Here is a 26,786-nt window from a genome sequence, read left to right as displayed (position 1 = left end):
CATTATTTTATAATTAGCAGATTGGACCCGGAACCGTCACTTCAAGTTATCGATTTATATATGCGACGATATCAACATTCAAACATTTCGTTTCTCCACACTATTTATTACTAGATTGAAAACATTGCGCAGTATTTCTCCTCACAAATGGCCTCCCCCCTTCAGGATTCGAGTACGCTATTGCCTCCGTTTCCCAAGAAAGTTGAAATCTTGTATCAAGGGATCATGCATCAGCATTACTTCAAACAAGCACTAGTACCCTCATCCGATTCGGGGGCAAATTCTCTCCTGATATGATAGTTGGAGCCAGAGGGATCTATATCTACACGGCGGATGGACGAAAGATCTTGGACTTCACGTCTGGCCAAATGAGCTGTCTGATCGGCCATGGTCACCCAGAAATTGTTCAGACGATTGCTGAACATGCATCTGGCCTGGGCCATCTTTTCAGTGGAATGCTCAGCCCTCCAGTAATGCAATTGGCACAGAAATTGACCAGTCTGCTACCACAAAGTCTTGGTATGTTTTTTATTCCTGCAGATGGATTCGAAAAGACGCGAACATACACCCTCTGTCTTGATTTGATGATACTGAACTGGCACAACAGATCGCGCCATGTTCCTTAGCACAGGTGCAGAGAGTAATGAAGCAGCTATCAAGCTCGCAAAGCTGTACACGGGAAAGTACGAGATCGTGGCACTTGGTGCTTCCTGGCACGGGATGACGAGTGGAGCAACGGCAGCGACCTTCCATTCCGGGCGAAGAGGCTACGGGCATTTTGTAGGTCTTCGCATGAAATGGCCCAAGAAGCTCTAAACATTGCTAACTTATGGAGGTCCCAGGAAGTCTCGTTCTTCCATCACCAAATGCTTATCGATCAATATTCCGCCATGCAGATGGTTCCTATGACTGGTGGGCTATCTTGACCCTTTCGTGATGACTTTCGCGCATATCCCAGTCCTAGTGTTTGATGTTTTCAACACACAATCTTCATTCCATGCTCGAGAATTGTTTAGCAGATAGCTGCTGAGACAATGCCAAAATCATCTTTGATTTCGTGCGAAATTAGACTAATTGATAGTAGGGAGACCGAACTTAACTATGGTTGGGATCTGATTGATCAAGCATCGAATGGTTCACTCGCAGCAGTCATCATTGAGCCAATTCTGAGTTCTGGAGGCATGCATGTCCTCCCTCCGGGCTATCTTCGGGCCATGAAAACTCACTGCGAGGAACGTGGAATGCTTTTGATAGTAGATGAAGCTCAGACCGGATTGGAAGGTGTGGCTCAATGTTCGCCATCGAACATGAGAATGTGACGCCAGATATCCTGACGCTCAGTAAGACGCTCGGGAGTACGTCGAACCCTGCCCTTGTTTTACACTCATCTTAAGACAAAACTCTTCGGGATGATCCTGGGGAGCTGCTCATCAAAGAAATGGGTTTCATTTTTTTGAATAAGTTCTTGGGCTCTGGCATCTCTAGGTGAAAAGGTGTATACTGATTTGTCTGTAGATGGCCTGCCACTCGCGGCCGTTGTGACATCCAAGAGAATCGAAGAGACTTGTTTCGAGAGGGGCTTTCTATTTTACACCACACATGTTAACGATCGTAAGTCTATTCACTCTTCTCGAGTGCTGTCTGCTATCTGTCATAGCGGGCCTTATCAGTCTGTTATATCAAGACAACTTTCAGCTCATAGGAATCGGAATACTCTTCCGCTTTTCACTTTCAAACATCTGGGCTGATTAAGCGGTTAGCGCTTCCTGCCGCTGTGGGACTGAAGGTCCTGGATATTGTGATTCGCAACGGCTTGGTTGAGCGCTCTCGATTGGCAGGCTTGAGACTGAAAGCTGTTTTGGAGAGACTGCAGGGTCTGTATGGCTGCATTGGAGATGTAAGAGGACGAGGCCCGATGTGCGGTGTGGAAATTGTGGGAGATCGAGCAACCAAAATACCGTCCTTGGAGGTTGGAGATGCTCTAGCCAAAAGGATGGCTGTGCTCGGTCTATCAGCCAATCTGGCGACAATGAAGTCCTTTGGGGGAGTTATCAGGATCGCGCGCCCATCACGATCAGTGACGAAGAGCTGGACACGGGCTTGGGCATATTCGAGGAAGCTTTGAGGACAACACCAGGCACAATGCCCCTTTAATAAGCGAACCCGAGTCGCTAATGATGGACATTGATATGACAATAACGATAGTAGAAATCGACAAGGGGTCAATTTAAATTGTTATCTTTTCATCCTAGCAATATATCAAGTCAAGTTACCCATCACTGATTTTTGCTCGGTCGTGAAATTTGCACAGCTGGTCATTCGTTCCCCTTTCCCTACTTCATCTAGCGCAGTACAGTGATGTTTCATGCCGTGCGCTCTTACTGTACCTCGCCAATCTACCTCACCTCAGATACCTTAGCCCCGTCAATATTTTCTGTTTTTCAAGTGGTAGTAATTGGGGCCTCGTTCTCTTGTTATTGGACGCCCTTCTATGAACAGCTAGTAGTTAGTCGTCCATGCTGGGTATGCCTTCAGCTAGCTCAGGCAAGTCGTCTTCCCTGTCGGCCAACGCACGGGAAAGCTCGACATTTTCCGAATTTCCTGATCAAGTTTCCCGTTACTGGAAGGAACCGTGTACAACGACTTAGCCATCTATATCGTCCCACTCCTGGTATCGGAAAGTGCACATCGGTTTGATCAGCTGATCGTTCGCGGTTTCCCGTACGAGCTCAATGGAGCCTCTGACGGCTTGCGTTCTTTTCTTCTGCCGGGTGAGTTTTCTCTCTGCCAAATTCCAATTGTCCACATATCTGGGCCTGGTTCCTATTGACTGACCGACCGAAAATGGGTTCACACACGCCGGCAGAAGATACTCGCAGCGTTCGCCAACCATCTACAGCTGCAAGGCCATATAGATCACACAAGTTCCCTGTATGCGAACGATGTAGGAAACGCAAACCACGTTGCTCTGTGAGAATCGCAGGACAGCCCTGCGGTCCATGTAAGGGATTGGGTGCAGCTTGCGTTCGACCTCAGAAGGAACAGATACCTTCTAGTGAAACGATGCGACGAGGCTATGGGACCTGGAATCAGAATCATGTCAATCAAGCAGCCAAACGCCACCGCATCAGCTATGGCGATGATTCTCCACGCGAGTCAGGGAATGAAGATTGGACATCGCCGTTGCAACCTCAACAGTGTAAGACCTCAGCAGTCCATATTTCCCGAAATGAGAGCGACGAGACGTCGAGAAGTAAGTCTGCCACGTTTGTAAGCACAGTCATGGCCGAGAACGTACAAATGATCCAGAATTACATGTCGTTGCAAGGTAGACTTCACGGTGGTGGTAGCAATCGAGTCTACGCCACCGTCTCGGACAACCCCAAGGATCCAGCTTTATGCCTCACAGTTTATCGTAGACGAGAAGGTCTCTCGTTAAACAATTGTTCGGGGGAGAAACAACGAGAATTCTGGGTCCTTTCACTGACGATGTTATAGGGCTGTGAGTTAACATTGCAAAAGTGCAACGTCAAGGACTGATCCTCCCAGCTATTTTGAGTACCTTCACCCATCTTTTCCTACTATGGATGAAGATAACTTCCTCCACCTCTACCGACCAGGCAACAAAAGCTTGTCTGCTGCGATGGTGTGTGATTTGCTTGCTTCGTCCCTTATATATTGTCATCGATCCGAGAAACTGCGCCAGTATTCTTGTTCAAACATTCAGTATGCTTGGAATCTTGCAGTTGTTGCTCTCCAAGAAGAATTCACGGCTCCTGGCTCATCAACAGTACTGTATGTCAAACGTCTCCCTAGTTTAAAGAGCTTTGGAATGGTGAATCCATCACCGGAAGATAGGTCCTGTATCTTTTCTCCATCAAGTCACACTGACTCCAGAGATATTGCTGCATTACTAGATCTGAACGGAAGGCCTACAACGTCAATCACCGGCAATACTATTACCAGTAGCAAAACCATTAGCTTGTCACACATTCTGGGCCTTAATCGCGATCCAAAAACATGGAAAATCTCTGATTCTGAGAGATCCATGAGGGTAGGGTGTTCTGATCCATGATCGTTGGTGAGTCTTTTGTTTCAACAAGTACCCCGCTTTAATCAACACTTGCTGATATAAATTCGGATGAAGGTCCAGCTTTGCTCATGGGGTTCCAACACTAAGTAATAAAACGCAGTACGACGTCCCCGTACCAAGTGTTGCAATTCTTGTCACGCCCGGGAAGGAGAATGCTCGGCGAATTGCATCAGCGCAGTGCTTCATTGCACTATGCACACTGACAGAGATTCTCGGCGATATATTGCCATTGGCCTATGATCGTCGAGAACGTCCAGCGTCAGATACGTCAAGGCTACTTCGACGTTTCGAAATGGATTTAGATGTGAGGGAGGAATCCGAGCCTGCCCAGGCAGTCCTACAAGATGATAACAATGAGCAAATGCACTCCTTTGGGGATTCTAGTAGTCTGAGACTGGGATCCTTGGCCACGAGAATGCTTGTTTGCAAAATATCGTTTCGGGTAGGCTTCTATTCCCAGGTCACTCTTTACGTTGACGCGACGGTATCAAATATCATGTGCAACCTCATGCTAAGCTTGACTTTAATTAGACTGCGACACACTTGCCCCCCTTTTTTACTGAGTGCAGCTCGCTTAATAAATGTACCTTGCATCACGGAGGTCTTTGCCCCGCCAAGTTGTGGAAGCTAGCACATCGTTTCTCCGGTGTACAGAGATCCTGTATGACCATATTTACTTAGTTCACGGGCCTTGGAAACCTCCTCACGCCATCCCTTTCACTTTTTCCGCAACAAGCACCGACCCATGATCTTGGCATGAAATGTTATCTTCCAGCGTCACTGCACAAGCCTAAGTAGAAGGGATTTTCCGACTACATGAGTAGAAAAGGGGTGCCTGCAGGCACACTCTGACGACTGCCTGCTTTGTTGGTCATTTCCCGAGTAAAGATTTGGTCTCGTCTCGTCATACTCCGTACGGTTGTCAATCTGAAATTTCTCGTATGTCGTGCGTTAAATTCGAAGCTACGTAATGAGAATCACTGCTCGCTTGACGAATGCATGTACCCAATCCATCATGCACTAGAGTCCAAATACTCTAAGGACCATGCAAAAGAAACCGTGCTCCATCCCATCTCATTCAGATGCGATGCAAGATCATTGCTCTACTTGACAGACCAACGAACTTCATTGCCTTTGCACTGTTCCTATTCGGTTGGTGTCGTTGTTTCTGGAGTCAGTGTTGGGTAGTGGTACGCGGCCACAGCTATGATCATATACACAATGACACAAAGAGCGCCCTCCAAGTAGTTCGACTTCTGATCCCTTAGGAAATTGCCAACAACAAGAATCGCAAGGATCAGTACGACAATGTCGAATATCTCGAAATGTAGGTCCATTGGTTTGCCCAGGCCCCAGCCAACAATCACAACAAGAGGTGCATCTATAGACGGATCAGTGTACAGTTCCGAGAGAGATCTAAGAGCCGAGAAGCTTTTCCGAGGAGTTGAATCACATCTCCTTTGAAGCTATTCAAAAACCTCAGGATAGCTTGGCTCGTAGGCTGAGGACCAAAAGGGTAGAATTTGACGTACTAAAGAGTGCCGTCTGGATTGTGGCCCCAAGCACATGCGACAAAGCAAAGTTCATTTGATTGTCCCATGCTTCGTCAACCTAGAACATCATAGAGTCAGTGATATATCTGTGAATATTCCAGACGTAGAAATATATATATACACATTGAGGCTCTCCTCCCTTGCGCAAGCAGTCTAGTGTGCACTTTCTAGTCACAAAATCTTACTTACAGCAGTAAGGTGCTCAGCAGCTTTCTCAACAACTGGAACGAGGATCAATCCGACGAACGCGTCCGAAATGCCACGAGATTCAACGATAAACGAAATTTGTTCTACTAATCCGATAGCAATAATAGTAACCAATGCGATAGAAATGGTGAGTGCAACGATACACTCAGTGAACGTGAGCTTATCTTTGTGCAAATCCTCGTGACGGTCAGCGTCTCTCAGCTCGTCAGCTTCGAGAATATCGTCGTATATGCCGTGGTGTGTCCGCACTTGGAACCAGATGTAAATCGCGTAGGCAATAATAAGAAGAATCGAAGCGATGCGAGAAATCGAGACAACTTTATCATCCAAGATGGTAGAGGTAATGCCACTATTGGTGAGAGCAGAATGGAAGGCAGTTGGAATTGCAAGGCCGAATCCACTATCAAAATTAGCCAGCAGCCACGTATTGGAGGAATTCTGAAAATCACGCTGTCAAGAGCAATCCAGTGCCAACCTCGCTGACTGTCTCGTGGAATGTCTGCTCATCCCGTCTCATACCACCAACGAAGAAACACAATCCAAGACACAAAAGCAAAGTAGCCAGTATGGACCCTAGGATTGCAGCCTGTATGACCTACTCAACGCATTAGCATAGTCAGGAAGCTATGACGGGACTCCGGGGGCTAGGAATTGGAACTTGAATATTGCCCTTTGGCCTTTCATCTCAGCTCTCGAGCCAGATCTCACTTCCAGAGTCGGCGTGCAAAGTACAGCAATTGAGGCTTACCGGGTATTGCTCGTGTTTGAGAAGAACCATGAAAAGAATTATCTCAACAATAGATCCAAGCGTAGTCTCTAACAAGATACCGAATACTCGGGGCAATTTTCTTGCTAATTCCTGGCCCGAAAATCCAATGAGATTGGCACAGGGAACCATGGCAATGTAATTGAGAATGAAGATCGCAAGATGTAGGTCACTCCGAGCATAACGAACAGCTAAAGCGGCTGGCACCACAGGCCACAGAACGTTGACTGCCCGAGACGCATTGCTCGTTGAGGACCAGCAGATCTTGAAGAAATGCAGGGGATGTATGCCTTTCCTTCCACTCTCCCCTTCTGGTGCAACATATTTGGTGACTTTGTGTCCGTTGTGATTGACGCGGTGAACAGGAAGTACCTGAGATTTCTCTGTCGGTGCGAACGCGCCTTCAGGGACGCTAGGCTCTATGGCATCTTCTGTCGCCAGGTCAGTAAGGTCTTTACAAAGGTATCAAGGAGAAAGGATCGAGCTGAGCCCTCCCCCAAAGAGCCTGAGACATCGTCTCCCACCTTGACCTCGTCAAGGTTCGATTTTGACGTACTGTGTGGCGATGTGCTCAATGCATTCCTAGAACTACGTCGAAAAAGGCCGCCCATAGTGTCTGGCAATCTGGATTTCCGTTGTGATTGGATTTGTTCTTAGTCGCAAACGATTGCAGTAGCTTCTCTTCCACCGAAACCTCAGATACCAAAGAATCGCTCCACGAATTCAGGTGAGTAAGGGGCTCACGATTTTCAGCAGAGGTTTTGTATGTGCTGTCAAGCTTGAGTACCAAGACGCCAAGTACTTGGCTGTGACGCCACAGAAGGCTGGGCTGGTCTGTGCTGCTAATAACGATTATTTACATTTTCACAGACATGTGTTGCAGGTTTCAGAACTTTTGGAGGTGTCGAAGGAAAATAAGAAAATACATTTGCATGTTCGCTTGCTGATGTATGATGTTGAGCCCCTTTGTGGGTTATGTTCGACAACCACGTCCACTGCCGGCGCGATGCGGTGCTAAATCAAGGGCCGGTTCCAAGCTTCGAAGAACATACGGAAGTTAATCAAGTATATGCATTATAGACATTCGACCCCAATTATTTACACTCGAGGTTGGAGTCTAGACTTTTGACGCAATTTTTCTTCAATGTTGAACTCTCATGATCCTGATCCTGCGGCGGTCCGACCCCTGGCAGACACCTTAAGCGAGAGGAGAAGGGGGGGCTCAAGCCTGGCCATCCGAATATGTATCTCTTGAATTACGAAATAAGGACAACGGCGTATTCTGCAAAATAAGTACTTGATACCCACATGTATTAAATTGGATCCATATTTATCGTTCTCCTGATATCGCGGACCAAAAGCTCAAGTTGAGCGATAAGCTCTCCATTGTCACGTGTCTATTCTACTCTGGATTCTGCCTCAACCATGATACCTTCTCCAACACTGCCCTGACGACCTAACGGTCTAGAAATATGTGCTCACCCTATGGTCCTAGTCTTTGCTTACACGGACTCGCGTTTGGATTCGTGTTCGCGACCTGCGAGTCTGCGGCCGGCGAAATTCGACCGTATGAGATGAACGGCAATATTTGGCCGACAGTCAGTACCTACTTAAGACAACGACTTTTACCGATGTTCACAGTATGTATAAGAATTACAGATTCATCCTCTTGAGATATTATTTAAAACAGCTTACTTCAAGAAATTTTCCAACCTCAGACAACTTCAAACAAGGAATCCGCTCCCATGTCCCCAATTCTCCAAAGGCAAAAAGACCCAGACAAGGCTTCAAACCTCCCGAAGTCGATAAACGGCAGCTCAGAGCTCTCCCCTCGCGTGCAGAACTCCAACAATTCTTCAGTTGGCACCAGTTACCCGACGGGGATGACGCTTATCCTCATATTCGTGTCACTTTGCACGAGTACGTTCTTAGTTACCTTGGACGGTACGATCATTGCTACAGCGATACCAACCATAACGTCCCAATTTAATAGTCTTAATGGCGTCTCATGGTACAATGTGGCCTTTCTACTCACCACATGCGCCTTCCAACTACCATATGGACGAGCCTACTCGCTTTTCAATATGAAATGGGTATTCATCTCTGCAATTGTTATTTTCGAGGTTGGAAGTACTATTTGTGGAACCGCGCCGAATTCTCTTGCTCTGATTATTGGTCGAGCTATTGCCGGTGAGGATCCCAGCTTATCTTTCCTCATGCTGTCGAGAATACCCCGAGACCTTATATCTCCTCTAAATCCTCAAGCGCCCCTCTCATTGTTGCCAGATTTATCAAGCTAAATTGGTCAATAGGTATTGGTAGCGGTGGGATATTTAGCGGCTGCTTTATTGTCATTGCCAAAATTATACCATTGAGGAAGAGGAGCCTCTTTGCTGGCCTCATCGGAGCAATGTTTGGAATTGCTTCTGTTGTGGGACCCTTACTCGGTTTGTAAAGGCCGATGTTGAGGTGGTTCGATAAATGCTAAGGAGCCTCTAGGAGGGGCGTTTACCACCCGTGTTTCTTGGAGAAGGTGCTTTTATAGTAAGCTACCTTCATGTTCTTTGCTATAGCGATTTGAGCAGGCACCGTTGTTTGGTGGGTGTGTATATTGTTTTGTTTGATTTCGGTTCTTTATGTAGCAAAAAGAACTTAGGATTAAGATTCTTGATATATACATGCTTACCTGTACTTTAGTTAATCTTCCTGTTGGCGGAATTGCGCTCGCGGTTGTGACCTTGTTTCTCCCGAAATCGGTTAGACAGGCCTCTCCAGCCCTTGAAACAAGTCCTGGCTGGATGTTTTCAAAAAGTTCGACCCAATCGGAACCGCTTTGTTCGTCTCGTCCATAATTTGTCTCTTACTTGCTCTACAGTGGGGTGGCACCTAATACCCGTGGAGTAGTCCAAGGGTAATCACAACCTTGACTTGCTTCGGAGTCTCCATCATAGCTTGGGCTGTCTTCCAGTATTTTCAGGGGGAGAACGCAACCATACCAAAAAGTGTGCTGAGTCAAAGAAGCGTTGTCGGAGCTTGTTTGTACACCATGTTCGGTGCCGCCTCCTTTTCAGCCGTCGTCTACTACCTCCCAATATGGTTCGTACCCTTCGGCATGATTTTAGAGTTACTTGGCTAACTCTACCGAGGTTTCAGGCTATCAGACAAGATGACGCGGAACAATCTGGTATTCACACCCTGCCTCTCATTCTCAGCCTTGTTATTGTCTCAGTCTCATCCGGCGCCCTCGTGTCGATTTGCGGCTACTATACGCCGTTTCTTATTCTAGGTACGGTCCTCATGAGTGTAGGCGCAGGACTTCTGTACACTTTGAAAGCAGACGTCAGTACCGGTCCCTGGATTGGCTACCAGATTCTATTCGGAGCCGGGATTGGAATGACCCTCGAGCAATGCAATGTTGCCATCCAAACTGTTCTGCCTAAAGAATAGATCCCAGCAGGCACTAGTCTGGCAACCCTTGTGCGATCTCTTGGCGGCTCGATTGCGGTGGCGATCTGTCAGAATGTGTTTGAACAGAAGCTATGGACCAACCTAGTTGCCGTTCTACCGGATCTTGACGTGTCGGTCATTGGTAGGAGTGGGGCTACCGCTCTAGTTGCCAATGCTCGGGCTGCTCTTGGTGGAAATTCGGAAGCAGTCCAGGAGGTTCTCAATTTGTATAACGACGCAGTTGTCCAAACTTTTCTGGTGGCTCTGATATTAGCAGCGCTCACTTTGCCAGCTGCGTTACTCGTTGAATGGAAAAGTGTCAAAAAGGAGAAAAGTGAGGAATCAGAGGACAAAGAAAAGGCTGCTGTGAAGGTCTGATGAAGAAGTTGTCGAATACCGGGCACGCGTGTGACTGAGAACTATAAGATCTCCACTCGAAAGATCTTCAACAAAGACTTCTATTAAAATTGTAAGATAGAAGAAAGGCAAGTCACTTTGGATGCAGCACTTTGGGCATCGTGCTATGATCAACGATGTAGGGGTTGTTGACTTAGAACTACAACAAGATGCCATGAAGTGCGAAGGCAGTTCTGATACGAGAGATGGCATCTTGAGCTTCTGACTGATTGCCAGAGCAGTGGTAAGACGACTTGGGAGTCGCAAAATGATGAAGACGAAGTAACGAATGCGTCTGAGCTCCATCACAGGTCCTCCTTGTATTCTTCGATAACCTTCCTTAAGCCCTTTGCCGATTCTGACAGGAATGACTGTTCTTCTTCATCCAAGTGAAGAGGAAACGACGAAATGATACCATCTCTACCAAGGACAGCAGGGAGACTGAGACAGCAGTCGAGGTCTTGTTGCCAGTGACTTAGCGGTAAGACTTGGCGATGATCAAAGATGATAGCTTCGCAGATTCTTGATGTTACGGCTGCAACACCGTACGAGGTAAAACCTTTCACTTTGATGATAGCTTCGGCTTTCTTCCTGGTCGTAGTGGCTATTTCCTCGCGTTCATTGTCGGTCAATGGGAGGACTTTCAGTAGTGGTGTTCCATGCACGGTTGCCGTAGACCAGGCGACCTGCTCAATCTTAGCTATGATTCTGGGTTATGAACATGAAATACAAACACATTGAGAATCACCATGCTCGCCAATTACGAAGGCGTGGATAGATGTATCAGCGACCTGTATAGTAATCAGTGACATTTCAAGGCAGGATAGCGAAGTCAGTACCTCGAGCTTACTCGCGAGAATCCTAGTAAGCCTGATCGAGTCTAACAGAGTCCCAGATCCAAGAACTTGATTCTTCGCCAAACCCGAGAGTCTCTGTGCAAACAGGGTAAGAACGTCGACAGGATTAGCAACAATGAGTAAGATGGAATCGTTGCGAATCGGTTGCAGAGACTGAAGGATAGACTTCAAAACTTTGTAGTTTCGATCTATCAGATTAAGTCGAGTATCGCCTGGCTTTTGTTTGGCTCCGGCAGTGATGATGATAATATCAGCATTCTGGGCATCTTGAACACTCCCCTGTCGGATCCTGACGTTTGAGAGGAATGTTGCATCTGAGAGATCATTCACTTGTGCTTGACATAGTTCGTGATTGATGTCGACCAAAACAATGTCAGCAACAACTTGGCGGAGAAGGAGAGAATATGCAACGGCTGATCCAACAGATCCTGCTCCTATGATGGCTATCGAGCCTCCTGAAGCTGACATCTTCGTCCTGTGTGAAGCGGTTCAAGGTAGTTGAAGGAATTCAATGAAAATTGAGCGGTGTGGGAATGTGCAATGCTTTGCCAGTGTGTGACACGAGTATTATTATGCTTGCCTGTGGACAACAATGACCATCGTATGATTTCCAGGATAGGTTTAGTGTAACACGTATCCTATCACAGCTGTTTCTCATCTCAATGAATGACAACAGAGCCTTGCGTGCCGAGTCACGTGCCGAGTCGGGTTTACCAGAAGCAAACATAAGGTAAGATCTTACATACCTAGGTATGCATAGCTACATGACCATGTCAAATGTCGGCTGCTTAGAGTTCTTGACAAGATCCTGAGGGCAGCCATAATCAATCAAAGAGGCCTGCGGAAAGAAGAATATCGCAATCCAAGACCAGTATGTCATGCTCGAAGCCCATGGCATGTTACGGGAAGGCAACGACAGGCTGGGTTGCTGTGCACATCAACGTAATAAAAGGGCGAGCAGACCCTTTCAAATAGTAGTGGTGGTAGCGAGTTTGCACAAGCAGAACTTTGTCGATATCGAGAAGAAGGACAGATCAGATTGTCTGCTATGGGCTTCCGCAGATGGACAGACTTTCCCCCTAGGATTGCGCTAGGGAATGTAGTCTGTACCAAACAGATCTTCCAACCCATAATCTAACGCATTGGTATCTAATGCATTCAAGTCGAGGTCATCAGCTTTCCACGGAGCTACAGTCTCCAATCCCAGATCAATCAAAGTAGTCGAAGAAGAGACTATATATGATTGACTGGCCCGTATGGTATTATAGTTCCATACCCATTCCATCAGCCTCTTCGTAGACTGCAGCCCTTTCCCGACTACACACACGGGATCGATTGCTTGTAGGGCATCTCCCGTATGAGCTAGTTTTCCCAGATATGTCTCCAAATCTAAGCTTTCGGGGTCGATGAACGCGCCATACGTATTACCCGATGCTGTCGTGGCGACATATAGCTTAATCAGAAGCCACATAGCGTACAATCCTTTGGCATTCAAAACAATCATTGGTGAGGACGTCAGGACGTTGATGTGAACGCTCAGGAAGGCATTTAATACACAATGACATGCATCGCGGAGACTGTAGAGACAATCAACATGGTCGGGAGTCACCATTGGTGAGGGAAAGTCTGTCAAGGAGAGACGTTCAGCAATGTATGGTGCTGCAAAGGAGCTATTGTTGGTTGGAGTGTGCAAGATGCACTCATGGAGGAATAGAGCAGGAATATGTTCATACAAGCTCAAGCTCGAAGATCTCAGTGACGTGTAGACTTGAGCTTTCCTATCTGTGATGAAATTCCGCAGTCGCTGAAAAGTCGCATGATCGGTGACCTCCAGCGTCGACTCATTTCCATTGTACCCGGCATCTAGAATGATTTGCTGACAGAGCTTCTCAGCATGGACGAACTGGCAGAGCAACCTGTCAGTTCCTATCGCGTCTCTACCGTACTCCAACGCTGAAAGCTTCATCTCCAGTTCCGGATTCCACGATATTTTGGGGGATATTCTCATGCAGCTGCTAAGACTGGTAGAAAGGAGATAGCATAGACTCCACGTTCTCCAGGCATCAGTTGAACTTATTCGGTCGCCAAGATCTGAAGAAGTAGCGCCCAATGCGCAATCTGATGTTGAGATGCCAATGTCTTCTGCAATACCGACAGCAAGATTAAGGAATCTGTCTATGGCCGTATGAATTTGGCTTTTAGGAGGGCGGTACCAGAAGGAGGCAATCAAAATTGCTTGGACCATTTCAATAGACCTGAATTCTATCAGCCAAATCCCGCTCAGTCGCTTACATCCCCGTTAGATGACACAGGAGTACCTGGGATGGATGATTGCGAAGATGTTCGAAATACAGTAACGAAGAGCATCGTCAAACCTACTTTTTGGCTTTAGCGATTTCATCTGGGGTAAGGGAATCCATGACGAGTGAAGTAAGCTCATCTTGAATATCTGTCGAAAGTCTTCCTAGACTGGCAACAAATATGACCGCTTGTAGCAGAACAGGGGATTCTCCACGCAAAGTCTCATAGCTTTTGATAATAGCGAAAGGAAACACTGGCTCGATGTCAGAGCGGTACTTCTCGAGCAGTTGCATCTGAATCGATCGAGGAAGCACGTGGTCAATATCCAGCACGCCGTTTTCATGGTTCGCAGAGCCTATCCCACGGTCTTCAACCTCGTCGACTGCGGAAGTAGATTCAAGCCTCCTCTTCTTTGTTGGTTTTTCAAGTACTCTCTGCGATGCTGTGTGTGTCGCTTTTGGGCCAGACGACACAACGTTTGCCTTGTGTGAGGAGGGTTCTTGTATCTCTTGCAACCGTAGTAACTTGGTGACTTCCTCAATCCTGGCCTCTAATTCTGCTATTCGGTCTTTTTGGCGCACAGGAGTAGTTACTGAACATTGCTTTCCTAAGCGTATGCATCTTTCGCAAGGTGGATCGCCGCCGTGAGTAGAACCAAGCTCGCACTTGATTTTTATCGTATGGCATGCATCACAAGCTCGCCCACGCCGAGATACAGACTTGCTCGACATGATGAGACTACGAAGTCGGTGTCTGGTGAGTGGGTTTTCTGTACCTGTGCTTTGTGAAACTAAGGAGCCTCAAAAGATCCCCTAGATAGCATATCACGTGATACAGAATGGATCGCAATGATATCATAGACTTTACCTACCTATAGGTATTACTTGTTAGCAGATCTCACACAACTCAAGATGCCATCTAGAATTTTTTTAAGACGAGGCAAAAGCCTGTATGCTTCTGAAAGGGCTGCTCTGTTTACAATTTTCATTAATCTCGCTCTCGAGGATAAAACGGGTATCATTTAAAGCTTCCTATAAGCTACCAAACAAATGGACCCACCAGGACACTTTCAATTATCCGTTTACATACCACGGAAACCTTCCTTATAAACGAAAACCATTAAGACAAATGACATATACATCCTCGACCGCTTTATCATACCTATAGGAAGGCTGCAATCAACGCGAACGACACCGCGGCTATAAGTGTCCATAATTGATGCCCGGAGGACATTGCAGCGCCTGTAAAGACGGCAGCAGGCGCAGTCTGGTTCGCTTGCTGAAGCAGTATTGAGGTGTTTGTAGGGGTCACACTCGAGAACGATGCTGGAGCAAAGGTTGTTGTCACTGCGGCGGCTGTGGTGATCGCCTGTGCAGTTTCCGTTGAAAAGACAGTGTTTGTGAAAGGAACTGAAAACGAATTCGCGGCGCCAAAAGTCTCTGTGCTGATGAGAATTGATATGATGGTCGTCTAGAGAAAGTGTTGTTAGTTGACGTGTGAAACGGATCAAGAAAGTCGACTTACTCCGCCAACCTCGTAGCTGTGGGTCTTGGTGTTGGTGTATGTGTGCCCAATTTCGTACGACTTAGTCTTAACGGAAGTCGAGTTCTTATCTTTCGATGCATGAGTCTTTTCACTATAAGTCTCGTGCGTTTTTGAGGCGCGAGTGTAGGTCCCAGACGCTTTCGAATAAGTCTTTGTTGTGTGGGTCTTATTGGATTTCGAATTGCTGTCATCTCCATAGGAACTTTTGCCGTATGACGACGAGTCTGAGCCCCAGGAGCTGGAACCCTTCTCGGATGATCCAGAGTTGTCGGAGTTGTCGTAGGAGCTTGAGCCTTTGCTATTATCGGAGCTCGAACTTCCACTATAGCCAGAGATAGACCCTTTGTCAGATGAGTCTGAACTAGAGCTTCCGCTATAAGAACTGTACTCTGAGCCGGCTAGGACCGAGGAAGCGAGCGTCAGAAGAAGGACGTTGATGTAACGCATGTTGCTGAGACTTGGGTCTTTGAAGGTAATGGGTTTCTGAGGATTCGGTGTAGGATAATAAGTGCAAAGCAAGATGGAATTGATGGAGGCTTGCCAGAAGGAAAAGAACGGAAATTAAGCTGACTAGCAGTAGTGAGTGAACGTAGAGAATAAATGAGAGTAGGCACCCTTGTGAAGCGGCGATAAGGATATTTCCCAACTTCGGCGGAACTGTCGTTTATATCAAGTCTGCTGTCGGCATGTCGAAACCCGCTCTGATAAAGCAGGATAGACAATCTCCGGATTATCTGATTTGATCAACGAAACAAGTGCGGGTGTCTCATATGGGACGAACTGAATGGAGGCGCAGTCGCATCAGAACGGAACATGTAACAGGAGAAACTTGAAATTTGTGTGATTCGGTAGTAAAGCCGAATATGGGATCACTTGTGGTTGGGTTGAGACGAAGACGAAAATAGCGCAAAAGAAAAGTTAAGCTTGTTGTCTGACATTGCAGGTTTGATCTCCAGCAAGGAAAGCTCTCTTATAAGGCACAGCCTCACTTCGTGGTATAGCAGTGGCTGTTTCTCTGCAGCTCGATAGACTACCGAAAGGTGACTTCGCAATTTGAGATCTGTACATGAACAACAACAACGGTTCCAAGATAACATTGATCATTCGCACAGCTTGTGGAAAGCTCTCAGGAGAAGGGGAAAATAAATCAAACCGATGTGTGCCAGCCTGTAATTCAAGCAAGCTGGCCTGTGCCGAATCGGGACTACGATCAAACACTTTAAGCATCAGATGTCCAAACGCGAAACAGGATCGGGGAAACAAACAAGAATTGCTTTGAGATCAGATTAGGATTGAAATTAAGGATGTTCACTCGATTTTTGAACAGAGACTTCCCTTGTTTGGCGGTAAAGCAGTGCAGTTGGTAGACTGAACTTTCTTGCAATGGCGTCGTCTCGGGCCTCCCCGTGGCGGAAGTGCGACAGCGAAGGGCGGCTCTTGAACGTCCCGAGAAATGAGGAGGGTTTTCAGACGAAGATTAATCTCAAAAGCCTCAAGTGTGCTAGCTGTCATTGATTTTTATGGTCAACATTTCCGCAGTTGAGATGATTGATGGCAGTTGTGAGATCACACTTCGAACACTTCGAGAAGCCACAGCTTAGATCCGGCAAGATCCGAGCTAGACTCTATCCGGAAAGTGGAACCGAAATGCTACCCTCAGGTTTCTTACTCTCATCAACAGTAAGACATATGATAGAGCAAAACATCCTGCTTGCTTTTACTTTTCTTCTCGTCATTTCTGATCTGGTAGCATCCAGCCTTCAGCTGGCCTTAAGTTCTCTAGGACGCAAGGTGTGCATACACAAGTATATTGATCTCGTGCTAGGGGACACATAGAAAACCAAGCTTCGATATTATAGAAAAGCAAGACGGTCAAGCAGCAAAGCAGAATTCTAGCTGTTTCTTGAAATTTAGATGCACCTCGGGCACTTACAGATGGCTACAACTCACGTGATCATACGATTTTCCACACCATTGTGCTCAGCCTTACTTCAGAATGTCTTGAGTGACTGTTGCCTACTTCCAGCCTTTCCATAGAATTATGAAGGTTCAATCGATCCGTCCAACAACTTGTCCGCCCTCTTCATAGATCTATCAGAATCATGGCGGGCGCTGCTCTCAAAGCAGATCTCTCGACAGGGCGTTCACCTTTGATCGACATTCTTCCTGGGGAGATTCGCAATCAGATCATCGAGCTGTGTATTCTTGGAACTTTGAAAAGCCCCAGATCGCCAACGTCACAGTCGAAGAAGAGCGGTATTACAGTATCAATTCTGCCCAGATGGAACGGCCCCGGTAACTTGCGCATGAGTGGCATTGGTACCTTGCCGCTGCTATTCGTCAACAAGCAACTTCATGATGAGGTCCTCTCATTCGTTGATTCCTTGGTCGAGGAGCTGTCAATAGGTGGATACATCTTGCAATATCCGAATGAGGACCCTAGACTTCGATGGAACCTCGTCTATTCGCTCTTAGCAAACCGACCCACTTTACAGAGATTTGCACCAAGTATCAAGGTCTCTCTTCCTCGTGGCGATGACGAACTCTCCCGCCGCCATTGGGCCTGTTTAGGTCTCCCGGCTCCCAAGGAGACTGGCCCACAAAAATCTTTGCTGGTGCTGCAAGATCTGGAGCAATGCCTTCGCAAATTCACAGGTTGCGAGAGATTGGTGGTGGTTGTCACCGTTGAAGAGTCCGAGCCTCCAGACTTTAGAAAACTCTTGCCCCTCTATGCATATTTCCAAAATCGAATCACAGTTGACATTACTGAGCCGGGTTTTTTCTCGCCCAATCACCGGACTCGCATGCTACCTTGGGTTGATAAATGGAGACTTGCCTGGGCGGTGTGCATCTCTGGCGCCGGAGGATGAATGATGGCAGTAGAGACGGACACCTATCGACGAAATTACAGAATCAGAGGACACGACTAGCTTGACTTGGTGGTGGAATTGAGGAAGCGGTGCAATTGTTACTCGGAACCAATGTTATGGAAAGCGCTGAAGCAAAATGTTCAAGTATACGAAGAAATCTGGCTCATGGTGAGTAGCAACCGCAGCAAGAAATAAAGACGTAGTTTCAGGGGGGACATGCAGGTTTTCAAGTGCCGAATGTCAAGTTGTGGAAACAGAAGCCGCAGGAAAAGAGGTTGACTGGGATGTATCTCTCGAAAGCTCCAATAAGCCTTGTGATAAAACAATATCATGCACTTCAATGATCTCTTATATGATCGTCTCTACCCAGCCTATGTACAATGCTAACGCAGACCACCTTACTTCGTTCGAATGTGCTTCAACTTCTTGTCGGTGTATAGAAAGTTGTTGGCATACGCCTTCGGGATAATTTTTCGCGAGTTTGGCTCTTGCACAAAGTACTCGTATCCTTGCTTCTCCGCAAACTTGATTGCATCCTCTTTTGACTTGAAGTTCAGATGTGTGCCTTGCATGAAATCCGCAGACGACTGCCAACCCATCAAAGGATTTTCCCATCGGTGTCCCTTGGACAATATATCCCAATCCATACGCCAGTGATGACCATGCCAATCTCCGGACTGTGTTGCTGTCTTAGCTGGACGGTAGATTCTAACGTCGTGAGAAAATGATTATGTTGTGATACATTCAGAGCAGATTACCTGACAGTCCTTGCTTCGAGCTCAATTGGTGCACCGGAAAGTACAGCAGCAGGCAAGACATCTCCATCTTCGCTGCCATTCATGACTCGTTTTGGAATGGGCGAGAAGGTCCTACCCGCGTCAGCTGGAATGTACTTTGGATAGGAAAATCTTACGATGAAGCCTGATCGACTTCGGCAGCATAATCAGGTTGATTATGTCTTGGCTGCACGCCTTTCGATTCTCCTGCTTCGACCACTGCTGCTGCTGAAGCTTCGGAGGTTGTGAGGGGCGTTCCTAATGCTGTGTGGCTGTCATATCGTACGGTTCCAGGGACAACTCGTCGAGCTTCCGGAACTCCTGCTCTCAGTAATCGACCTGCAATTGAGGGTCGTAACAACGGCATTTTCGGAGAGTGGTGTTGTCTTTTCGATAATTAGAGCTTCATGGTCGTTGTCGTTCATAGAGCTGAATTACCTAAGCCGGCTTTCGCTAGCGTGCTTTCCGGAAAGGCAACTTCGCAGTCCCTTCACACTGATCATAAAGCATAGTCTCTTGCCCGCCACACCATCTCACGAATCCAATTGAGGTACGACCTTCCGAAGTACCATCGGAGTGCTGTTCAGGCAGCATTGGGAAGGAGTCTTGAGCTGATCTGCTAGGTACACAGTCAAGATGAGCTTCATTACCCGTCGCGCTCTGTCTACTCTCATTCCACCAAAGGTGAATACCAGTATTAGATTTGGTCGTTCTGATTGCTAACTGAATCCCAACTACAGGTGGCCTCTCCATCAGTAAGCCTCCGGTTGCTTTCCACCCCGCTCAAAATGTTCTACAAGCCTCCGAATAGCTTTCAATATCCCTAGATATCTCCAAGCTCCCAGCGAGCCACCCGGAGCATTATTCGTTGAGATTTAGAAGACCACAGCTGATGGCAAGCAGGGAATCGGTGCCGCTCAAGATGCTGCTCGCATGCAACGTGTAGTTAGCTTCTACGAAAAGCTTCCTCGAGGCGCAGCTCCAGACGTCAAGCCAAAGGGACTTCTTGGTAGATACCAGGCTCGATACTTCGGAAAAAACCCATCTGCCACACGTACATCTCAAGTCCTTCGACGTTTACAATTGTACTGACAGATGCAGCTCTCATCCATGCCATTGCCTTCGTCGTCGCCATTGGCTACGCTCAGAACTACTATTTCCATCTCAGTAAGCTCTACCAATCATTCTGGGGATAAGCTACAATCTAACACAATTACAGGACATCACAAGAACAATGCTCACTAGAGGGTATTTGGAGTAAGGGCGTCAGCAGACAGGGTGGGTGTGTTAGAGTACGATGGATGTAAATAAGTGTTGAGGCGGGATGAACACAAATACCAACGACACCCAGTCCAGCACAAATCGTCTTGTGACACAATTATCTTTCTGATGAAGCATGTGAGTTGGCTAGGAGGTACCTTTCACATCAGCAATCGGTCAAGCGTTCGAGCAACACAAGGTCTCGGGCAGATAGGGATGCATGGGTAGAGAGATCTTTTATGACCTCTCTGACCTTTATCCCTTCCGGATTGCAAGTGACAAGTGTGCTTGTTGAAGTTCCGTTTCAATAATCGCCGAGGTGTCTTTTATGCTATCCTCTCGGGGTGGATGTGGGAAGATGCATTCAGGATCTGGATTAGTACAAGCAATACCGAGACCTAGAGGGCATTCCTAAATGCCGTAGCCTACATGAAAAGGGGCATTCTCAGAACAAGACCGAAGACAGTATCATCATCAACCGGAAAGTAGATATCGTGGTGATGAATCCAGCCACGCGGATTCTCGTTCCCACTTGTGGACTTGGCAGCTTTGGTGAGAACACAAGACAACAGCAAGACTCTGTGGAGGCTGGCTCCGAAGAAAAGTGATTGTGAAATGAATATTGAGTGTAGTGTAGTAGGAATATGTCGTCGCACATGACTAGAAGGCGAGAAATCGAGGTTGTCAACAAAGCATCAGTTACTGGCCTCGTCCGGGTGATGCGTTGTGTCTAATAAAATATCAGGGGCTGCCATTCCGGATTTTTTTTCAGCCTTATTCTTTGCGCTACGCTAGCGAAGCTACGTGACCATCATCTCTGTCTGTTCTCGCGACGACTGACCTCGAAAACACTAAATCCCCCTCCGCCTGTCTCTCCACCCACTTGAGAGTTACCTGCTCCTTCATCTTGTCGCCCTAATCGTACTGCGACATATCCTTTCGAATCCTTTTCCCCTTTCAAAGCTCTTCGATACACCGGTCCAAGCTCGCAGACCACAACGGGTCAACACCGCGACCTAATCCGGGACGAAGCTTTTGATAATTTCAACAGTAGGATGGCATCTGAAGCCACCTCTGAGAACCTTCTGAAGTCGTCTATATCACCCGATGAGCTGGTACGCTGAATGTGAGACTGTTGATCCCTACTTTTGTTGACATGCGCCTAGAACACAATTGAAACCCCGAGCGAAGATGTCACCTCCGAGCAGATCCAGCCTGTTGTGAATGGAACCTCCGAGAAATATGAAGACAAGCCAGATCCTGAGACCCTCGACGCAAATGTCAACTCTGCGGAGGTCAGTATTAGTGGAGGATCGGATACTGAAGCTTCGAAAGCGGAGACCAAAACCCAAGGTGACGAGAAGGGCCACGTTCGCACTACATCAACCGTAAAGAAGTTCACATCTTTCAAGCCGGTGTCGGTGAACAAGACCTTTCTTGCTGCTAAAGGCGCAACGACTGCGACACCCTCGAAACTTGGTGAGAAAGGAGCAGCTGTGTCAACGACAACTCAAGCCGGACCATCTACCAGCACTGCTCCGAGGCCTAGATTAGTGGCAAAGTCTGGCAGTGGTCTGCGAGATTCGGCACCACGTAATTCTGCTTCTGCAAATGGTGGCAAAGCTGGCTCGGCTCCCGATGCGAGTGCTGTTTGGAACAAGAACAGACGTGAGTCAAGCAAACAATTTCTTGGAGAATTGAAGACTGACTTTGTCTAGCGGCACCGCCTGCAGAACCCAAACGATTCACGGACGAAGAACTAAAGCAACGATACGGCATTCATTTGGCTACGAGACTACAATCAGATGACCCGGGCAAACAAGCAAACTGGGCAGATATAGATGATGATGACGATGATTGGGCACCAGAAACCATTGAATGGACCGATGGAACGAAGATTACATTACCACAAGCTGACGAGACGCCAGCTCCAGCTCCTGAGCCCAATCCCGTAGCAGTAAAGGAAGCAAAGATTGTTGAAATGCCCAAATCTATCTCTCCGGCTCCCACTCAAGCATCAGCATCGCCAACGGTAAAACCAAGCGGACTTGGAACAGGAAGAGCTGGTCTGATCTTGAAGGGCGCTGCCGAAAAGCCAACATTGGTTGCTAAGCCTCCTGGTCCCCCAACTCCTGTCAAATCTCCTTGGGCACCCTTGCCGCCGGTAGACAAGGTGGCTCCTATTGCCATCGAGATTCCACACCAGCAACAGCAGCAGCCCCAACAGAGCCGCTTCTCTCAGAGAGACCCCCATGGCTTTCAAGGAATGCCACCTCCTCCTGCGAAGGAAATTGCTGCCGATGACTTCAGCCGTTCATCATGGAGAGAAGGCTCTAATACGAGTAGGGAGCTCTACAATTCACAGTCAGGTAGATACGAGCCTGTGAATGACAGCCGCCGAGGGTCAACCCGTAATGATGCACGTGGGCACCAACCTGCGGTACTGCAGCGACCTTCACCACAAGATGGTCCAGCGGAACCATCTCCCGCCTTTCAAACACACCGTGCGAGTGGTCAAGATGGAGGGTATGGTCGACGACGAACCTCTTCGAATGTCAGTGGTGGAAGTGGTAATTTTGTAAGACGCATGAGCAGGGGTCACGATATGCAGCCACCTCACGAGATGTTGAATGTACGAAGAGGTTCTCTGGCCGCAGTAAGCGATTCACCTTCATCGCCACGGAATTATTCACCTTCTGGGCAACACCAGAACCAAAATCAGCGCGGCTACCAAAATCAACAATGGCAGCAATCGCGTGCATCACCTGTCATTAGCCATCCATCTCCTCAATCTATCCATGGTCAGACGGTCCCTCCAGCATCGAATGACGCGCAAGCTCAAGCCCAAGCTCAAGCTTCCAGCGCGGTCTATGAGGATCCTATCGAGACACAGAAGAAAATTATGCGCCAGACACGTGAGCTTGCTATCAAGAGACGACTCGAGGAAGAAGCAAAGGAGGAAGCTGCAAGAAAGGAGCGAATTAGACTCAAGCTAGAAGCCATGGGTCCACCGCCCGAAACAAAGAAGAAGAAGGATGCGCCTAAGGAGGATAAGCCAAGTCCAACTCAAATACAAGCTCGCGAGGAAGCTGATCCCGCGCTGTCACAGTCTGAAATGGTGCCAGCAAACGATGGATCGAAGGTGAAATCTGAGTCTGCTGAGCCTTCCATAGCAGCGGACAAGAGACCGTCTTCCGAGAAGACTGCAAACCCTGTGCTCGAATCTCGAGTCGGCGATACGCGTCAAGCCCCATCAACATCAAATGCCCAACAGACCCAGGAGAATCGACCTTCTCAATCTTGGCAAAACGCTTCGACTTCGTCTTCAGACAGATTCAAGCCTTGGTCTGGCGCTTCCAGCCAGCAGTCCACTTCTAGGAACGTGTGGGGACCACCTACGAATGACAGGACGTTGGGTAACGGCACTTTCAACCCAGAACTAAGTAGAATTCCGGATATGCATCAAGGTCCCCATCCTGGCCCTATTGGACCTCCAAATTCGGTCCGTGGTAACAGTCAATCTCAGCAAGGACATGGTCGAGAGTATGGTTCTCGCCCTGCTCCCATAGGACCGCCGAATAGACAAGCCATTTCACGCCAAGATCAGACCCGCGCGGCCGTAGCAAATTCAGGTTGGGGAAGTTTGCCTGACAGGATTGCGCAAGATGATGCCCTGCTTGCTCAACAACAGGATGCTGAGAACGCCCGCCGACGAGAGCTACGAGAAAAGGGTATCGAACCTGAGGCAAACACGGTGATTAAAGACACATGGCGTCCAGTCGATATGAACGAGGATGGGACTCGAGGCAAGTTGCAAGGCAAGGTAGCCACCGTGCATGATTCGTCGCAAGCATGGAAACAGCAGGAAGAGTCGACGACAAGAGGCGTTTTCGAGGAGCAAGATATGGCGCGGCGCAATATTGTTGCCAACCATACGCAGCAGTTTGATGCCTGGAGACCTCCGACTATGACGGCCTCACCTCCCGTTCGTGGTTCTCGGTTTTTCCCAAATAATCGTGATGTTCGACTGGAGGAACAGCCTGCTCTTTTCGACCGACCAGGATCCCCATCTCCTCCTCCACCAACTATGGCTGGTCATCCAGCTTACGATGGTGATACCACGCACCCACATGTGCTCCTGCCTCGTCCATCGCCCGTGGTCAAATTGCCCCCTCCCCCAGTTCTCGCCCCAATCGGCCCACCAAAGCCCACATCGTTCGCTGCAGCAGTCCAAGCTCCAGCTGTACCTGTGCTCAACCACGTTGCACGTCAGGACTTGCCCCCGAGAGGATCACAGTATCAAGACATTCGTCGTCAAGAGCCAACGGCTGGTGGCTGGCAAGAACGCATCAACTCTTTGATTGGGCGTAACAATTCTCCTCCAAAGTCACATGCCCTCGCAGTTGATTCCTCCAGCAAGAGCGCTCTAGAGGTGCCTCATCAACAGCTTGTAGCTACTGTCTCGCTACCATCTCGGGGCTCGGAATCGATATTGGATGATGGAATGATTGAGTCAAAACCTGCCGCAGAAGAATGCTTCGAGGAGCAAGAGATGGGTTCACTGCCAATAATCAAGGTACCGGTCTCTGCCCCGCCGTCCGCATGGTCGCTGGCTCCACCTCAGCCGAAGTCGTTGCCTCGAAAGTTCCATGTTGCGCAAACCACAAGTGCCGAAGCAATTCACTTCCCCCAGCAAATTGCAAACAACAATAGCACCGTCACGATCCGAGTGCCGGGGCAAGAAGAACCCAGAAGCGTTAATATCCCGGTGCCCAGACAGAGAAGTAACCCTAGACGAGGTGGCTCACGCGGAGGCAACCCACGACAATCTCACCCAAGAGGTAGAGGTAGAGATACTTCAGGCGGTTTCCCCTCTCCCAACCTTGACAATGCATCAGCTCCCTCGAGCCCAGCTCCTAGCCGTGGAGGACGAGGAGGCAGAGGTTACTCGGCGACTTGGAACAGACATGTCGCCACACCAGTCCACACTTAAAGGGCTTGGTTTTTTTAAAAACAATGATTAGAAAGCACCTTCTTTGGGAGGCCTTTCACTGTATGGATTATTTTCTTTCTACACGCAACCCCACTTTCACACTACACTTGTAACTCTCATGAGCGGATGTTTGTTTCGTCGTGGGCCGTTGCAATTTGCAAGGCATGTACATTGTGCTAGGTGTCATAGCTCGTTTCACGATCACGCGTGCTTCCTAGGATGGGCACAAAGCACTTGATGGTGCAGACGATGACAAGGAAAAGGTTCGACCTATGGTGCTCCTTCGAGGATTCCGTGAGGTCGAGAGATACTTTATGCGATCTTGCCGCTAGCTACATGATGCCCACGGTTGAGACCTTGAGCAGTAAATAGCTACTGAATGAAAACATTGAAAGCCTTACTTTGAGTTGAGTGACTGTGCCCATGACCTAACAAGCGTTGAGACCATGGTGTAACCCCTTCATCACCCTTGGGCCTGTAACCTGCAATGAGGTCTGTGCGCTTGTCAAAGAACACAGCATTGTAAAGAGCCGATACCAGTAGGTTGGCAACAGTATGGTGCTAACAAAGTCATAGGGTCAGCATATTCCGTTCATACGATTTAGTGGGGCGGAGGGGTTCGCATGTCCCCGTGAAGCAATCAGAGCACTAACTCTAGAGTGGAATTTCTTAGATAGCTAGAGTGAAGATACAACTTTGCGAGGAGTTAAGACTTACGACATCTTCGGGATCAAGCTTGGGTACCGCTTGGTCTTTTGGTGGTTCCATCGAGCCTGCACGGCCTTTACGTTTGCCATTGCCCTTGCGGTCCTTGGAACTACTCTCGTCTTCTTGTTCGTCGCGACAGAGGAACCTAGCACATAGGGTGTCAGCAATTGGTGTGTTTCAAAGCTGAGTCTTACACACATACTCATGTTGTATAAGACGCTCTACACGGATCCATTTAGCTCCCCGTGTCTTCAGTTTGCGCCTTTCCAACTGTTCGATCAGCTCCTCGTTCTTCGTTTTGCACCAGTTCGCTACTTCTTCGAAGGCATCTGTGGGGGTTTCGTCACCGGCCAATAAGCAACCCTTGATAGACGGCGCTGATTTTCCTTGAATGATGGGCAGTTTGTCGTCCTTTGTGTAGAAGATACCCTCTCTTTTTAATCGTGCTTGAAGCTGGGCCAGCGTTTTCTTTCCTATAATTGCAAGCCCGTCATCAGCATCGTTCTCCAAGTCTTCGCTTTCTAAGGAGCGGGAGGACTGGGAAGATTGAACACTCTCATCGTCGCTCGCCATTGCTAAGGTATGTCGGTAAGAATACTTCGGTTGATTCCTGTGATGTCGAAAAGAGTAGATTAAACTAGCAAAGGGTTTAAACATGTGCACAGGCGTAAACAGAGGCAGAGACGATTCCAACTTTGCTTCGTACCTAGAAATGACAACAGCTACTCCTGAACATTGAGAATACTTGAAAAGACAATGGAAGAAACGAGCCAGGGTCTACTTTGAAGGTGTAGGCAGGTGAAGTCATGATTCGAGCTGCAAAACTTGCACGATTCGCAACAAAGAATCTTAGAATCTCAAAATGAATAAAGGATTGGAAAATATGGACTCCAACCGTTGAAACATCGATGTCTGTTTGCGAGACGTGTAAGTTGAACTGTCAGTGAGACGAAAGGTTTCTAATTGGAGGTCGCAAAGCATAGGCTCTACTGTTGAGGATGTCTCATGATTGCT

The 26,786-nt window shown here is 47.9% G+C and overlaps 12 protein-coding genes across 12 annotated transcripts; 6 read left to right on the top strand and 6 right to left on the bottom strand.

The window, feature by feature from the left end:
• Positions 1 to 147: 147 nt before the first annotated feature.
• On the top strand, positions 148 to 2,168 carry LY89DRAFT_712345 (uncharacterized protein; the record flags this gene model as incomplete). Its single annotated transcript, XM_018217971.1, has 8 exons — positions 148 to 172; positions 235 to 519; positions 608 to 780; positions 836 to 912; positions 1,085 to 1,236; positions 1,269 to 1,355; positions 1,516 to 1,611; positions 1,761 to 2,168. The coding sequence occupies 8 exons, from the start codon at positions 148 to 150 to the stop codon at positions 2,123 to 2,125; spliced, it is 1,260 nt and encodes a 419-aa protein (XP_018061423.1). The 3' UTR covers positions 2,126 to 2,168.
• A 676-nt stretch (positions 2,169 to 2,844) lies between these two features.
• Positions 2,845 to 4,117, top strand: LY89DRAFT_767480 (uncharacterized protein; the record flags this gene model as incomplete). Its single annotated transcript, XM_018221757.1, has 3 exons — positions 2,845 to 3,445; positions 3,594 to 3,795; positions 3,883 to 4,117. 3 exons carry the CDS (start codon positions 2,845 to 2,847, stop codon positions 4,073 to 4,075), a joined length of 996 nt encoding a protein of 331 aa, XP_018061422.1. The 3' UTR covers positions 4,076 to 4,117.
• A 1,121-nt stretch (positions 4,118 to 5,238) lies between these two features.
• LY89DRAFT_602346 (uncharacterized protein) lies at positions 5,239 to 6,991 on the bottom strand (the record flags this gene model as incomplete). The annotated part of the gene is made up of 5 exons (XM_018210241.1): positions 5,239 to 5,474; positions 5,626 to 5,704; positions 5,836 to 6,253; positions 6,303 to 6,448; positions 6,602 to 6,991. Coding segments are annotated over 5 exons (1,269 nt in total), but the record flags the coding sequence as incomplete, so codon positions are not given.
• A 1,373-nt stretch (positions 6,992 to 8,364) lies between these two features.
• On the top strand, positions 8,365 to 10,444 carry LY89DRAFT_702686 (MFS general substrate transporter; the record flags this gene model as incomplete). The annotated part of the gene is made up of 8 exons (XM_018217267.1): positions 8,365 to 8,809; positions 8,932 to 9,066; positions 9,119 to 9,163; positions 9,317 to 9,375; positions 9,408 to 9,493; positions 9,524 to 9,715; positions 9,766 to 10,033; positions 10,067 to 10,444. 8 exons carry the CDS (start codon positions 8,365 to 8,367, stop codon positions 10,442 to 10,444), a joined length of 1,608 nt encoding a protein of 535 aa, XP_018061420.1.
• A 150-nt stretch (positions 10,445 to 10,594) lies between these two features.
• Positions 10,595 to 12,220, bottom strand: LY89DRAFT_790147 (L-lactate dehydrogenase). Its single transcript, XM_018223337.1, has 3 exons — positions 11,302 to 12,220; positions 11,197 to 11,253; positions 10,595 to 11,148 (listed from the first exon to the last, which is right to left on the bottom strand). Exons 1-3 carry the CDS (start codon positions 11,785 to 11,787, stop codon positions 10,768 to 10,770), a joined length of 924 nt encoding a protein of 307 aa, XP_018061419.1. The 5' UTR covers positions 11,788 to 12,220; the 3' UTR covers positions 10,595 to 10,767.
• A 189-nt stretch (positions 12,221 to 12,409) lies between these two features.
• LY89DRAFT_661296 (uncharacterized protein) lies at positions 12,410 to 14,351 on the bottom strand (the record flags this gene model as incomplete). The annotated part of the gene is made up of 3 exons (XM_018212594.1): positions 12,410 to 13,574; positions 13,699 to 13,994; positions 14,094 to 14,351. 3 exons carry the CDS (start codon positions 14,349 to 14,351, stop codon positions 12,410 to 12,412), a joined length of 1,719 nt encoding a protein of 572 aa, XP_018061418.1.
• A 362-nt stretch (positions 14,352 to 14,713) lies between these two features.
• LY89DRAFT_376429 (uncharacterized protein) lies at positions 14,714 to 15,921 on the bottom strand. Its single transcript, XM_018207093.1, has 2 exons — positions 15,145 to 15,921; positions 14,714 to 15,090 (listed from the first exon to the last, which is right to left on the bottom strand). Exons 1-2 carry the CDS (start codon positions 15,610 to 15,612, stop codon positions 14,782 to 14,784), a joined length of 777 nt encoding a protein of 258 aa, XP_018061417.1. The 5' UTR covers positions 15,613 to 15,921; the 3' UTR covers positions 14,714 to 14,781.
• Positions 15,922 to 17,267: 1,346 nt separating this feature from the next.
• On the top strand, positions 17,268 to 18,035 carry LY89DRAFT_743386 (uncharacterized protein; the record flags this gene model as incomplete). Its single annotated transcript, XM_018220947.1, has 1 exon — positions 17,268 to 18,035. One exon carries the CDS (start codon positions 17,268 to 17,270, stop codon positions 18,033 to 18,035), a length of 768 nt encoding a protein of 255 aa, XP_018061416.1.
• A 202-nt stretch (positions 18,036 to 18,237) lies between these two features.
• Positions 18,238 to 19,218, bottom strand: LY89DRAFT_692123 (NADH-ubiquinone oxidoreductase 21kDa subunit). Its single transcript, XM_018216473.1, has 3 exons — positions 18,949 to 19,218; positions 18,794 to 18,904; positions 18,238 to 18,743 (listed from the first exon to the last, which is right to left on the bottom strand). Exons 1-3 carry the CDS (start codon positions 19,176 to 19,178, stop codon positions 18,434 to 18,436), a joined length of 651 nt encoding a protein of 216 aa, XP_018061415.1. The 5' UTR covers positions 19,179 to 19,218; the 3' UTR covers positions 18,238 to 18,433.
• Positions 19,219 to 19,336: 118 nt separating this feature from the next.
• LY89DRAFT_632101 (mitochondrial F1F0 ATP synthase-like protein subunit F) lies at positions 19,337 to 20,180 on the top strand. The gene is made up of 6 exons (XM_018211296.1): positions 19,337 to 19,361; positions 19,443 to 19,495; positions 19,552 to 19,566; positions 19,715 to 19,865; positions 19,913 to 19,978; positions 20,031 to 20,180. The coding sequence occupies exons 2-6, from the start codon at positions 19,448 to 19,450 to the stop codon at positions 20,054 to 20,056; spliced, it is 306 nt and encodes a 101-aa protein (XP_018061414.1). The 5' UTR covers positions 19,337 to 19,361; positions 19,443 to 19,447; the 3' UTR covers positions 20,057 to 20,180.
• A 662-nt stretch (positions 20,181 to 20,842) lies between these two features.
• Positions 20,843 to 25,462, top strand: LY89DRAFT_661289 (uncharacterized protein). Its single transcript, XM_018212593.1, has 3 exons — positions 20,843 to 21,186; positions 21,238 to 21,739; positions 21,790 to 25,462. The coding sequence occupies exons 1-3, from the start codon at positions 21,127 to 21,129 to the stop codon at positions 25,062 to 25,064; spliced, it is 3,837 nt and encodes a 1,278-aa protein (XP_018061413.1). The 5' UTR covers positions 20,843 to 21,126; the 3' UTR covers positions 25,065 to 25,462.
• LY89DRAFT_743382 (uncharacterized protein) lies at positions 25,437 to 26,345 on the bottom strand (the record flags this gene model as incomplete). Its single annotated transcript, XM_018220946.1, has 3 exons — positions 25,437 to 25,625; positions 25,782 to 25,917; positions 25,975 to 26,345. The coding sequence occupies 3 exons, from the start codon at positions 26,343 to 26,345 to the stop codon at positions 25,437 to 25,439; spliced, it is 696 nt and encodes a 231-aa protein (XP_018061412.1).
• Between the last annotated feature and the right edge of the window lie 441 nt (positions 26,346 to 26,786).

Source organism: Mollisia scopiformis (assembly GCF_001500285.1).
Source record: "Mollisia scopiformis unplaced genomic scaffold LY89scaffold_39, whole genome shotgun sequence".
NCBI classification, from domain to species: Eukaryota; Fungi; Ascomycota; class Leotiomycetes; order Helotiales; family Mollisiaceae; genus Mollisia; species Mollisia scopiformis.
This window is presented reverse-complemented; position numbering and strand designations above follow the sequence as displayed.

What these genes read in the sequence shown, in the direction of transcription:
- LY89DRAFT_790147 (XM_018223337.1), bottom strand. Translation starts at nt 11,787, where the DNA reads ATGTCAGCTTCAGGAGGCTCGATAGCCATCATAGGAGCAGGATCTGTT. An exon ending in TTCTCGCGAGTAAGCTCGAG is followed by an intron (nt 11,254 to 11,301) that starts GTACTGACTTCG and finishes ATTACTATACAG; the next exon opens with GTCGCTGATACATCTATCCA. An exon ending in AGCATGGTGATTCTCAATGT is followed by an intron (nt 11,149 to 11,196) that starts GTTTGTATTTCA and finishes AAGATTGAGCAG; the next exon opens with GTCGCCTGGTCTACGGCAAC.
- LY89DRAFT_376429 (XM_018207093.1), bottom strand. Translation starts at nt 15,612, where the DNA reads ATGCGTTACATCAACGTCCTTCTTCTGACGCTCGCTTCCTCGGTCCTA. An exon ending in ACAGCTACGAGGTTGGCGGA is followed by an intron (nt 15,091 to 15,144) that starts GTAAGTCGACTT and finishes CACTTTCTCTAG; the next exon opens with ACGACCATCATATCAATTCT.
- LY89DRAFT_692123 (XM_018216473.1), bottom strand. Translation starts at nt 19,178, where the DNA reads ATGCCGTTGTTACGACCCTCAATTGCAGGTCGATTACTGAGAGCAGGA. An exon ending in GAAGTCGATCAGGCTTCATC is followed by an intron (nt 18,905 to 18,948) that starts GTAAGATTTTCC and finishes TGACGCGGGTAG; the next exon opens with GACCTTCTCGCCCATTCCAA. An exon ending in CTCGAAGCAAGGACTGTCAG is followed by an intron (nt 18,744 to 18,793) that starts GTAATCTGCTCT and finishes TCACGACGTTAG; the next exon opens with AATCTACCGTCCAGCTAAGA.
- LY89DRAFT_632101 (XM_018211296.1), top strand. Translation starts at nt 19,448, where the DNA reads ATGAGCTTCATTACCCGTCGCGCTCTGTCTACTCTCATTCCACCAAAG. An exon ending in AAAAAACCCATCTGCCACAC is followed by an intron (nt 19,866 to 19,912) that starts GTACATCTCAAG and finishes TGACAGATGCAG; the next exon opens with CTCTCATCCATGCCATTGCC. An exon ending in GAACTACTATTTCCATCTCA is followed by an intron (nt 19,979 to 20,030) that starts GTAAGCTCTACC and finishes ACACAATTACAG; the next exon opens with GACATCACAAGAACAATGCT.
- LY89DRAFT_661289 (XM_018212593.1), top strand. Translation starts at nt 21,127, where the DNA reads ATGGCATCTGAAGCCACCTCTGAGAACCTTCTGAAGTCGTCTATATCA. An exon ending in CTATATCACCCGATGAGCTG is followed by an intron (nt 21,187 to 21,237) that starts GTACGCTGAATG and finishes ACATGCGCCTAG; the next exon opens with AACACAATTGAAACCCCGAG. An exon ending in TGTTTGGAACAAGAACAGAC is followed by an intron (nt 21,740 to 21,789) that starts GTGAGTCAAGCA and finishes GACTTTGTCTAG; the next exon opens with CGGCACCGCCTGCAGAACCC.